The sequence below is a fragment of the Strix uralensis genome, chromosome 10 (genome assembly GCF_047716275.1).
Source record: "Strix uralensis isolate ZFMK-TIS-50842 chromosome 10, bStrUra1, whole genome shotgun sequence".
Taxonomy (NCBI): Eukaryota; Metazoa; Chordata; class Aves; order Strigiformes; family Strigidae; genus Strix; species Strix uralensis.
In genome coordinates this window covers 23,143,025-23,155,967 of record NC_133981.1, presented here as the reverse complement: position 1 = coordinate 23,155,967, position 12,943 = coordinate 23,143,025, and the positions used below count along the sequence as shown (strand labels likewise).

Sequence of the window (12,943 nt, the reverse complement as noted above, 5' to 3'; positions counted from 1 at the left end):
GCACAGGTCTGATGGGGAGCGGCTGAGGGAACTGGGGGGGTTTAGTCTGGAGAAGAGGAGGCTGAGGGGAGACCTCATGGCCCTCTACAACTGCCTGAAAGGAGGTTGCAGAGAGCTGGGGGTGAGTCTCTTTAACCGAGTAACAAGTGATAGGACAAGAGGGAATGGCCTCAAGTTGCGCCAGGGAAGGTTTAGACTAGATGTCAGGAAGTATTTCTTTACAGAACGGGTTATTAGGCAGTGGAATGGATTGCCCAGGGAGGTGGTGGAGTCCCCATCCCTGGAGGTGTTTAAGGGTAGGGTCGATATAGCGCTGAGAGATATGGTGTAGATGGGAACTGGCAGTGCTAGGTTAACGGTTGGACTGGATGATCTTCAGGGTCCTTTCCAACCTAGTTGATTCTGTGATACTGAGTGTTAGTGTGCACCTTTGACAGATGTCTGCCCTGTATAAGGTGAGACATCCCAAATGACTTGCCAAAACCTGCTTTGTTTTAAATCTATTTGTGCCCATCACATCGGCACGAGCACATGCACCTGCAAGGGGGTGGAGAAGGTGCAGAGGTGAGGGGAAGGTAAAGCTGCTTCTGTCCGTGGCAGTCCTAGCTTAATCTGACCACAAATCTGCACCATTTCTGCTTTACTTTTCAGTCCTTTGTTATGACTAAGTAACAGTCTGGAAGCGGGGGAGCTCATGGCTTCAGCGTTCTCTCTGTGAGGTCCGCTGTTTTAGAGCATCAGGATATATTCCTTACATCCCAGGTTTCTCAATCTTGAGCCATGTGGACTCGGTGCCTACCACCCTTGCTCGGTCAGTGAAATCCTGGAACCCAGTGACTTGGTGTTGCAGATGCTTTGGTGTGTCCTAAGCTGTGGGATACCTGGATTCATCCAAGAACGTGGCACTCCGAGTGAGGGGAAAACGAAGGAGCTACTCTTGTGTATATATCACTCTTAAGAGACAAAGGACTATTATATGTATAGTGGTATCAGCAAACTTGTAATTGCAGTCACCTTGTGTTCACGGTACAGAGTCCTGCCTTTATTGCCCCTGAGAATGCAGATTAAAGGTTTCCCTTTCCTTTTTACTCTATTTCGATCTACAATTTCTGGCAATAATAGAGTGGCCTTCTTGGCTTACAGATGAACTTCTTTCTAAATGGGCTCTCTGGCTCCTTGTCAGCCTCCGTACTTTCTCTGGGGGATTTCCAAGCATCCACTGTCCTTCTGTCCATGGATTTGTGAGAAGAAAGTGTTTTCTCTTGAAGAACCACTGCTCAGTGCTGATTGACCTAGATTGCAGCTTCTGCTTCTGAGGTGTAGTTTCACTGCTGGGGTGAGTCATGGCAACATTGATGACTGCTGAAAGCCCCCTGCTTTTTTCTTGAAAGGGAGGTTGCATGGTATTTGCATGAAAAAAAATTGTTCCACATGCCTATGGATCTGTCAAGAGAAATTTCAGATATCTTGATAGTATTATACTGAAATGTAGTTATATAGTAACTGATGAATTTTGTGGAAAACCAAAACTGTGTCTTGCTGTGAGCACTACAGGGAGCAGAGGCAGAATCAGAGAGGAGAAAACATCAGCTCAGAAGCAGCGTGACCAGTGTTCCAGAGCTGTCTGAGAGAAATACCTAAATACTGTACTAAGTAAAAGCTCTGCCTAATGTTATTTTTTCCAGTGTTGTTCCTGTGGATGTAAATAGTCAGTCAGTGTTGTAGTGCACCTAATAATATAGTTTATAATAGCTCCCCGCACAAGCAAGGGGTTTGTAGGATCAACTACTGACTTTGAGGGGCAAAACCAGGTCAGAGTACTGACAACAGAGAATTTTGAGTTAGAAATCCTGGCTTTGGTCTAATGGTTTGACTGCAGTCTAATCCTCTTTATGCATTGTTTTTCTCATTGCTGAGACTTTGTATGTGTGTTACAACTTGCTATAGTTTACAGGGCTGTCTGGTTTGCATGCTTCCACACTGGATAAATCAGTGTATCTTAGCATTTTGAAACATTGTTATTATTATGGAATTTCCTCTTTTGTTCTGAAATCGAGCCTCTTACCCAAATCTTCTAGCAAGGGCTAAGAAGAGAGTTTGCTGTGGAGCGCAGCCTTTCCCTGGCAAGGTTTCTTTCGAGGGGCTAATAACAGACCCTTTTATTTTCTCCCTCTGTAGAGCTAAGTATCTTGTTTTATGGAAGGGAATAAAGAAGCAGAACAAGTAGATTTGTTTCATTTTATTTCTCCCACTGATCTGCAAGGTGACTATGAAAAGTTATTCTAATTTTGCTCTGCTAGGGTTTATACTCTTTGTGCCATCTACGCTATCACATAGTGATAATGCTATTTTATGTTTTGTAAAGGTGGGGGTTTTTGGCATGGGTAGTTGAAAAGTAGAATTTTGAATCTACAAACCCTTGAAGTCAGTGAAGATTTCCTTTGCCTTAAATAGGCTTTGGATCTGTTCTTCGGTGAGCAAAATGGCTACAAAGATTCATTGTTTTGCCTACTCCATAGCAACCAACAGCATAAAGCCTTTTCCCAGATGTGTTTATTTAAAGGCTTTTTCAGATTTAAAAATGAACTAAAGTTGTAGATATTATTTTAATGCCGATTTTTCTATATCAGCATTAAAAAAGCAAGTGAACTAGTATGCAGCCATAGGAAATTAAGAGATATATATGAGAGAAGAAATCCATTTTGGGGGACACAAAACTGGGATAAGTACAGGAACGTATTAGCTTTTGAAGAATTACCTGGCATATTTGAGAATTTCTGTGAAATTCCAGGTCATGTGGGAAAATTATCACAATATACTATGCTTTATACAGTTAGAAAAACAATTACTGTTTATTGATAATTCTCATCATGCACCAAAAGAGAATATTGTTAAAGAGCATTGTGCTGTACATCCTTGAAACTGATAGGTCCCAATATTTTTTAAAGAACACTTAGTTTATGTTAGGTGTACAGGTAAGCATGGGTAGAGGGAGAGCATGAGAAGCAGAGAATTCATGATGGGAGGGAGGAGGTGGAGGATCCATATAGGTTATCGTATTTTTTTCAAGGGATGAATTGAATTAATATCCCCCCAAAGCCCACTGTGAAAGGAATAACATGTATTTTGACCTGTGAATGCATTTTATTGTACAGTGCTGCTTGGCTGTATTTATACTCTGCAGGAAGAAAACTACTCCCTAGTAATTCCAGGTTTTTTTGTGGGTAACCCTTTGCTTTTATTCAAGCAAAATGCAAGATAAATGCCCATTTCAGCCTTTTAGATCTTGGAAATAATGGTGTATTAAATGTGATTAAATTGGGAATTACCCTTAAGCAGGGTCATAATTACTGTAGATTTAGATGGCATGTTATACAAATTGCTGTGTGCTCATAATTACAAATTGGGTTTGTTGCACTCTGGGGGTTTATAAACTTTATCTTAGTTATTAACACATTAAATAACAGTGATTTATGTAAATTACTGGATAAACCAAAATGTCAGTGTTGTGCTTAATCTAAGGTTTAATTATATTTCTGTATTAGAAACAAAATATGGTTAGCTTTAGCAAGAAATATCTCACTACTGAGATATTGTTAAACATGATAAGAGTAACAAAATTGGAGCCGCCTTTGTAAGTTTGTCAGTAGTATTTGCTGGTCACGCTGACTGAAAACTGCAGTGGTATGAAGTCAGTGAACTAACAACTTCAGTGAATGAGCCGGCTGTCAACAGTAATCAGCAGTAAGCTCTCTCTCTATGATCAGCCAGCCTGCTTGCTTCAGAGTTATTTACCTCTAACTTCTGGACTGATCTAATGAGCGTAAGTTCATAGTTTGAAGTCTTTGTTTACTTCCTCTTGCACAGAGATTTCCTAGCTCCTTAATTTTTTCTTAAGTCACGTTGATCTTTTTTTTAATGGAGCAAAGGTAACTTTATGCTACTAGTTGTGCTCCAACAAATTGCCAGGAATAAGGATACTAAGACATGAAAAATGACTTTCCTATCTCCTTATCCAGTGCTACATATTTCTAGAGTGTTGTGGTGGCAGCTCTAATGCTAGCTAGGTGTCAAAATAGCAGTGGGAGAACAACAGAGTGTATAACCTCTGTATGTCCTACTGCTTCTGCCCGAGCTTCCTTATGCAAAGTGAGATAAATAAAAGAGGTATAGAAGCCCACAGTGGCTCCATGTTAGAAGGTCCTCTCCTGCCCCTGTCTTCTAAGGCCTGAAACATCCGTCACCTCTGTATGTTCAGCACAGAGCATAAGCACTGCACCTGTGTAGTTGGGATAGCAAAAAAACATAGCTACGTGTCACCAAAAAATTGTCCTAAAAAGTCAAGCCTCAATGTCTATGAAAAATCACCACTGGTCACCTGAGTGAGAATGGATTATGGTTACTGTTACCTGAGGGAGACTGGGTTATGTACAGTGGATTATGGTTCAATGAAGATGGTTTTGGAATGTTGAAATGTAAACAAAAAATCCCTCCAAAAAAATTGCATCAGGATGCCTTGACTCGGAAACCACAATGCCATCTGCATAGTGCAGCAAGAATTTGTTTTTCTGTGTTTAATTTCCCCTGTTGAAATACGTATGAGATCTTAAATATGTAGATTATTTTGGCATTTAACCTCTACTTTAGATTCTAAAGACTTACTAAAACAAGAAGTGATTTAGCAAAAACTTTGTAGCAGAGTGGATGAAACAAAAATGAGAATTCCGCATGCTTTACTTTGAGGGAGGGGGGAAGCTGTAACAATTGCCACAAAGTATTTGAAATGGGATGTGTCAGTATTGCTTGCTCGGTTGTTTGCTTGTCTAGCGTGCTCATATCTGGAGAAGGAAGATTCTGTTTGAAGCAGGTTCAGAAAAGCACATTCTTCAGAAAATTCTGTGACTGCTTTTGAGGTCAGAGCTTCTCAGCCGCCCTTTCCAGTACATATCCTCCTTCACAGCCCACGCTAAAACTGTCTGCACTTGGTTTCCAAATGGAAACTGGTTTCCAAAGGAGCGGTTGATTTTTGTGGACTGCTTATGTCTGCTTTGGATTTCTCTCTGTTTACAAGTAGAGATGAAGCTTGATGCGGGAGAGCACTGAGTCAGGACCAGAAAAATGTGGGATTGTTGTCTATCCCAGAACTTCTGTAGGGGAGAGGCTGTCTGGATAACCATTAGATGTTGGAAGTAGGCATTGCAGTATAAATAGTCTCTGGTTATAGACTTGCAGTGACATTACTATCAAAACAGTCAGTGTAGGCGTGTCCTTCCTTAACATATTTGAGTTTCACTGAAAGCTAGTTAAACCCAGGCTTATTGGAATCTATGCCTAATGCTTCCTTAGGAAACTATGCAAAATGCACACTCAGTCCAAATGTTTAACTGGGTTTAAGATATGTTGCTTTGATTCTTTTTATCATCCAGAAAGATGTGATCAGCTCTCATGGTATGTACTGTAAATAAGAGGCATGTTGTATATACAGCACAAGGGCACAGCTGGGCCTTTCATTGTGCTCTTTCTTGCACCTGATTTGTTTGAGCAACATTTTTAGTTTCTGACTAAACTTCTGAGTTTCCCCAAACTACAGAGATCAGCCAGTGCTGCCTTTATGTGCTGGAGTATTTCCATTCCTAAAAAGTACAGTGCAAATTGCTCTGTCCCTATACAAAATTGCACTAAATACTGTGCAAATGATTATGAATGAAGCCTTTGGTGGTAAACTGACCGACTGCCCTCGCCCCCCAATGCACCCTCCAAGGATGGTTCTTGTTTTCTTAATTAGCTTTCCCTTCCCCGGTACCCTGGCATCTAAATGAAGACAAGGAGTGTCTGTGGTTAGACAGTTTGCCCAGCTTACATAGGCATGATGCTTATTTTGATGAAGGGAAATTTAATTTGGAAAGCAAGATGTTTTGACGGTTCCATGAAACAGGAAACCCAGAAGTTAAAACTTGTCTTGCTTTCTTGTGTTATTACAGGATATTAATCATATGGGCCTTACTATTTTTTGAAACACTAATTTCTTTGTACCTATAGGTAGCACTATTTATCCACTGGTTTTGTGGTGCAGTTTCAGCTGTTATTCTGACCTGTAAAGCTAAAATTACTGTAGGAATAGTCTACCAAATAAACTATGACTTAGCAAGTACCTTTCAAAATTATTTGTGGTTTAGATCAGCAGAGGAACTGGGAATGCATTTTGAACAGAGGCAGACATTTGATAAGGTGATGTTCCCTGGGGTCAACAAGTTCTGCAAGTGGCTGACTCCTTAGTTCTTCAGCGCTCGGCTTAACCTTCCAGATATGCTGCAAACCCTTTTCTAGGCTTTGGGGGAGGAAGGCTAGGAAAGCATCATGAAGCATAAGCGTTTTTGTTAATACAGGTGTGTAAAATGTTATTGTGTGTGAGAAAATTATGTAATTTCAATGTTCTTATTTGCAGGTGTGTGGTTTCTACATAAGAGGCGTATATATAAATTAAAGCACCTTTTACGGTATTCTAGGAGATGAGATGGTTTTCATTTATGAATTACTAAGTTACAATTAACTCTGTTTAGACTTGATTTCTTGCAGTACTTTAATCACTGCATGGTGAATCTGCTTGAAAAAAATTGGAAGGATTGTTATTCATGTGTCAAATACTGTGATGATGAAATTCAGTTGGTGTGGTGTTTTATTTTTTTTTTAAATTCTAGTGAGGAATTCTTGCTTGCCAGAACTAGCTTTACTATTGAGCTACCATGTGTTTGGAGGAGGTGGAGGTTTCCTTCCATTCCCATTTACAAATGCTGTGAGAACAGTGAGGACATGATACAGCAAAATCCACAAGCTTTCTAGGTCAGGTTTCAGTGGAGCAACAAAGGATAACAATTAAAATCTTTGTTGAATTACTCATTTTCATCCAAAATTCGGATAGGTATTTTTTTAATAATAAATCAACCACTCCTCCCCAAATTGTTGTTCTCCCGTCACCAGGCCTCCACAGCACTTAATGTATTATTATTATTATCTTGTGCGTGTTTTCTTTCTGCGTGTTTCACAGCACCAGGAGTTCGTGTTCTGCCTTGCAGTCACGCACCTCAAACCATCTCATACTAGTGTAACGCATATAAAACCAATGTTTTGTGGAAAGTAAACAGGATTTGGATTATCGTGCTAATATTCTGAGCAACGCCAGGGAAGTTCGGATGCTGTCGCTTTGAAGGTGTGTGACGTTGACACAAGTTCTCCGTTTCCTCACCTGGTCGCGTGCCTGGGAGTAAGTGTAGGGAGAAAGAGTTGGGGTATTTGCTGCCAGCACAGCTGCTGCCATTGCCTCGAGGTCAGGGGTTTTGAACAAGCTACATTCTTTCTTCACGTGCTCATTCTGGTGCATCTGAAATATTTTTAGCTTTGCTATTTCACGTTGCTCTTTCCACGGACATCTCTGGGAGTTTCAGGGCGGCTGCCAGAAGCCTTGGACAACGTGCAGCCACACCCTTTGTGAGAGGGAGTTAATCTTCTTCTCTCAGATGCCTCCAGTGTCTACGTATACTTTTTCACTTAATTTGAAAGATAATTGAAACTGTTATTTTCTTTTTAAGCAGATGAGGTGGGCAGGAAGAACCGAAAACAGTTGGGGCGCTCCTTGACCAACATCAAATCCTGAAGCTTGGTCGTCTTTTCAAACTTCACTCCTCGCTGCCGGGAGAGGAAAAGGCCTCGGCGGGAACCTCACCGCTGCCGGGGGACGTTTGGGCCGGCTCCGGCGGGCACCGAAGGTGCCCGCCGGAGCCGGCCCAAGCGACCCCCGGGCAGGGTTGCGGGCCCTGAGGGGAGCGGGGCCGTTGGCGCCTCGCGTTCCCCGGGAAACCGTCCTCCGCGCGTGCGCGCGCTCCCGTGAGTCGTCGTCCCCCCCCCGCCCCGTCCTCCTCCCGCCACTGAGCCGCGCGCGGCCGCTGAGGGGAGCGGGCGCGGGGGCGGGGCGGCCGGAGGGGCGGCTATGGTGGCGGCGCGCTGCTCCCCGCCTGCGACTTCGGCCCAGCCATGTGGTGCCTGCACTGCAGCTCGGAGAGGACCCAGTCCTTGCTGGAGCTGGAGCTTGACAGCTGGTAAGCCCCGCCGGGGGGGTGGGGGGGTCCCCCCGGGCGCCGGCGCTGCTCGGTGGGGAGCCCCCCCCCCCACCCCGTCCTGTCACACAAAGGGCTCCGCGCCGTCGCGGGACGCGGCGCTGGGGGGGGCAGCCCGGAGCCGCTCCCAGTTGCGCGGGGGGTCACCCCCCTTTGTCTCTGGGGTGCCGCGAAGTTCGCGGTGATGGTGAGGAGCGCACGGCCGGGCCGTCGTGTCGCTCGGGAGCCTCTGTCCTGGGTCGGGGAGGGGGGAGGAGAAGAGTTGCGGTGCCGTCTGTCTTGTGGGGACGTAAGTTTGAACTCGCAATCGTTTAAATGCGGCATGGAAAGCGGAGCCGTGCATAGGTTGTTGCTAGTCGGTGGCAGACGAGGGCTAGAACCGCCAGAAGCGTTTTGAAGCGGGGTGCTGTTGGGGTGCGATCTGCCTTGGCGTGTGCGCTGCCGCCCAGGTCTGTGCATGGGCGTACACCAGCCTGAAAACACTTCTTTGCACCGAGTTTGGGGTAGTGCAAGGAATCACATGACTGGTGTCAAACAAGCGGCGAGTTGTACTTCAAAGCTCTGGGACAGACTGTGCCCGGGGACCGAAATCGACCGGGGAGACCGGGAGCCCTGGCGTTGTGACTGTCAGCCTGCGGAGAGCGGCGAATCCAGGGACACTGCTCGGGGTAAACGATCATTTGCGACTCGTGCCCTCAGCCAAAAAAAGAGAAGAGAAACAGAAGTTTAGTTCAAAGACCTTCAGACTAGGGATAGAGAATAACTGAAAATAGAAAATGGGATTTGTCATGTTAATATGTACAGTCTCTATTGTTACCATGTTGTCGTTAACTACTAAAATAACGTGCACCAGAATTAGAAAAACGCGGTACTCTGTTACATGAGCCACTTGAAAACTAGATGTACAAACTAGTTTTTCTTGTGTGGCGTTGTGTGTAGATTATGATAGACCAAAATAGTTATCCTGGTAAGAGAGCACTTGCAAAATAAATTTATCTCCAATGCATCGTGAAAGCTTATTCCACCAAAGAATTTGATGAAATTCTGAGCTGATCAACTGTTAAAGAAATATTCGATTTAAATAAAGATAGGCAACATCTTAAATTGGGTGTGTGCGCGTGTGGAAAAATATAAAAGGAGGAAGTGACTGGATTCAGCGTAACTGCATATGAATGCAACAGTGTCTTTTCTGGAAAAGAAAGGGAAAATGTTTTTTGATAAAGAAAAATGTTTTATAGGACAGTTTAGTCACACATTTAATGATCCTTAAGCCCATTTTTACCCTTAAGGAAAATAATAAAGTTGAGCTTGCAAGTTTCCCATGTGGAGTTGGTAATGTTTGCGTAAGTGATACTGCATTTGCATGGCTTGCTACAAAACATAATTCGTAAATGTTACTTTAGTGACAGATTTGCCTGTATTCACACAGTGACATTCTGCTATTCAGTCATTGTTTCAGACTTTTTTCCTCCATTTGCACATTGCTATGCACTTCCTTTCAGTTAAACTTGATTATTCTGCCTGATGTGTTAAAAGAGGAATTGCTGAGTACTTAGTTTGGATGGTTGTATTTAACTGTGTCTATTCTTGTGGCAGATATCCTTCATATAAACACCGAATTCATTACATCTATCTCGTGCTTTGGGAGAACTTAAACCATGCTGAATAAAATGACCCATTTCCAGTTTTATTTCTACTTTTGTACCAGATTTGTTTTGTCGTTGTGATGTCCTGTTCTAGTTCCTGAAATTGCAGATATTGAGAGTACTGTTACACAGTCAGATGGTTTTTTCTCTCAGTTAAATAGTTGCTCAATGTTGGGGTTTCATGTGTGAAGTCAACTATCATCCTTTTTCCTATTTCTACTAATCTGAAATAATTCATTATCATCAAAGGTGCTAACTATAGTACAAGATCTGGAGCTAACCAGTGAAAATGATAGTGCTCAGCATATCAACAGAGTTTAGTTGTTTCTTTCCCCCCTTTAGAAGCTCTCTGGGAATCCTGGTGCAGTTAATAAACAATTTGCATTTCAGTTTCACTGAATAATTTGCAACTTTCAGTTAAGGAAACTCAAGGATTCTGTATTTTACCTGTAAAATTACAAATACCAAGTGGAACAGTAACTCTGATTTGTTGTTCTTGTTACAAATCTCTATTGGAAGGTTGCTGGGAGTTGACGCCGTGAGTTACTGCTGGGCAAGCAGGCCTCTTCTGCTGGAGGAGACATCTCCCTTAGCAATTGCCAGGGTGTTCCTCTTGAGAACTGGGAAGTGATTTCTTAGGATAGACAGCCCCGTGGCCTTACGTGGTTTTCCTCACCCTGTGACCATTTCATATTTGCAAAATGAAAATTCTCTCAAGAGAATTGCATTTCTATTCACATGGCTATAGAAAGTATTCCTCCAAATATTGAGTCTTCGTGAGAAATACTCTTTCGTCACTTGGAGGCTGGGATTATTTCGTGCCTTTGAGGATCTAGATGTTAGGTGCTAGGACTTCGGGTGGAACAACTGCTTTGAAACAACAGTTTACCTTTATCATGTTTTCTCCGAAGTATAAAGATGGTGATTCAAGGATCAAACTTTCTGAAGAGGAAGGTCTCATAATTGTGCAGCCAATTAGCACACTTACATGATTACTGTAGTTATGCCTGCAAACTGTATTTGCCCTGAACACCAATAAGAAGTAGCTGTGATGAACTATAAAAGGGAGCCTGAAAGTAGCCAGTCCTCTGTTGGTGGATGCAAGGTGTCATCCTGAACCAAACCCAACACTTTTGGAGGTGCTACCTGTAGGTATTTGACATCTCCTCACACGTTTCAGTTGTGCTTCTTGGTGTTTAACACCACTGATACTCAGACTTCAGGCATCTCTAGCAGAACGAGAGTGCTAGAAGTGCTTTGCTAGTAAAACATGTCCTTTTGCCTACTGTGGGGTGTTCCAATTGAAATTCAAGACACTGCGTTGCCTTAACTTTATAGCCTCAGCTGTGTGACCCTCAGTGAGTAAGACTGGATTTAGCCTGCTATCAGGACAGCTCTATTTTGGAAATATTAATGCCAGAAAGATGTCCTGGAAATTATCCACTAGGCCCTCATAGAATTTCAAGATCCAATCTAAAGAACCCTCTTTGTTGTAAACCCATGCGGCTTCCAGTTTCTGCATGATTCTGACAGGTGCAAAGGAGTGGTTCGAGTTATTCTATTTTTGAATATTGTTTGTTTTTGAAAAAAACGTTGGACCGCAATTTGAGGAGAAAAACCCACTTTGTTACTTTGAGCATTGTGATAGGTGGACATAGATTAGCTGGGTTGTGCCTCTTCATTGCAAGGATTTACCGTAATTTATGAAGGATGCGATTTTCTTTCTCTTTCAGCATTAACATAGTTCTTTTTCGGTCAGAATCAATGGCAATTTTATCATTAATTTCAGAGCTGGGCATATTTTAATCACAGTAACTGTCAATCAGTTATTGGTTTTTATGTTTATTTAATAACAGAACTGCAGGAGACCTCAGAAACTGATGGAGTCCTGATTGCTCTATTTGTTACATTAAATATATGAGGATGTGCCCTTAACCCAGAGACTGCCTGATCAACAGAACAACTGGAACTATGAAGTCATGAATCATGGGTTTGGGGAGAAAGCGTGTGGCGCGTTGTTTTTGTTAAGTGTGCTTTGTTTAGATGTCATTTGTGTTTAAACAGGGTATGGGCCACAAGCCAAATTCATATTCCCAAGTTTGCCTCTATTTCCGTTGTCTAACAAGACTGTGTAGTTAGTTAGAAGAGCAGAATCAGGCCCCGGACTTGGAAGTTCATTTTCAGCATCCTGTATATTGTCATTTTATGTCAAAACTTATGTAAATACAGATTTTGTTTAATTCATACATCTTTGTTATGCAAAAATATTTACCGATCGTGAGCTTTTTTAGCAAGACTTATTAACCAGAAATACTTTACTTACATAGCCCTCTTTGTGTCTTTCAGGAATTCGTTTGAATTTTTATTTGGAGGAAGTACGATTCTAGTTAGGATACAGACAGAGATGGCAAGTTTACTGCACTGCTGTGATTTGACTCCAGGTTTCCAGAGGAGAACAGATGCTGCTTTAATCCACTGTAGCACAAAGCCCTAGTATTACGTTAAAGGGGACTGCAAATTTAGCTAAATAAATCTTCTTTTGCTTCCTTACAATAGACAAAAGACTAGAAACGTTTTCATGAAATTATTGTAAAGATGTCCTTAATAAAAATAAAGTAAAAAAGCCAAGCTTTGGTATAATAAAAAAATCAAACCCTTTTGTCTCTGTGAGAGAAGCAGAAAATTAGAATGATGGCTTTGATAGCCTTTAATACAGGAAATTGATGTAGTATATCTGTTAATCAGATTCTTTCAGTAGTTCAGTGTCATCCAAGTTAAATTTGTGCTTAAAAACAAAGGACCCAATTCCCTGTTGCCTTATGTTGTGCAAGCACAAACAAAATGTAACGGTTAAGATTTGGCTTCCTTTTACATAAATGGCTACCTATAGGGCAGGGCAGTAGAAAAAGAATCCTAAGCTGTTTTGAGGGGTACTTGCATTGTTTAGTCCAAAAAATTTCAGTCGCCCTTAAAATTCACCAGATTAACAAGGATGGATGTGTCATGAGTTTAAATGTTTTCATAAGAACAGAGAAAAAGAAAACTAACTTCCTTCTGTTTGTTGATACGTACATGACCTTTCAGGTCACCTTATGCGGTATAAAGGAAGCAAGGATGCAAACCTGATGGATTTTCTGTTGCAGGGTATGTTTACAGCCAGCTCTAAAACTGCACTACAGGAAAGTT

The 12,943-nt window shown here is 42.1% G+C and overlaps 1 protein-coding gene across 21 annotated transcripts in view; it reads left to right on the top strand.

The window, feature by feature from the left end:
• IQSEC1 (IQ motif and Sec7 domain ArfGEF 1) overlaps positions 1-12,943 on the top strand; it is a 356,789-nt gene that overhangs the window by 279,440 nt on the left and 64,406 nt on the right. Inside the window, exon 1 of one of the 21 annotated variants that reach the window (XM_074879788.1) lies at positions 7,910-8,093. The exons of 18 other annotated variants lie outside the window; for them this stretch is intronic. In XM_074879788.1, the coding sequence (XP_074735889.1) occupies positions 8,029-8,093 (65 nt within the window). In that variant the 5' untranslated portion in view covers positions 7,910-8,028. Of the gene's footprint in view, positions 1-7,909; positions 8,094-8,412; positions 8,780-12,943 lie in introns of those variants that run through there. 2 more of the 21 variants (XM_074879789.1, XM_074879793.1) reach the window with 2 other exon arrangements.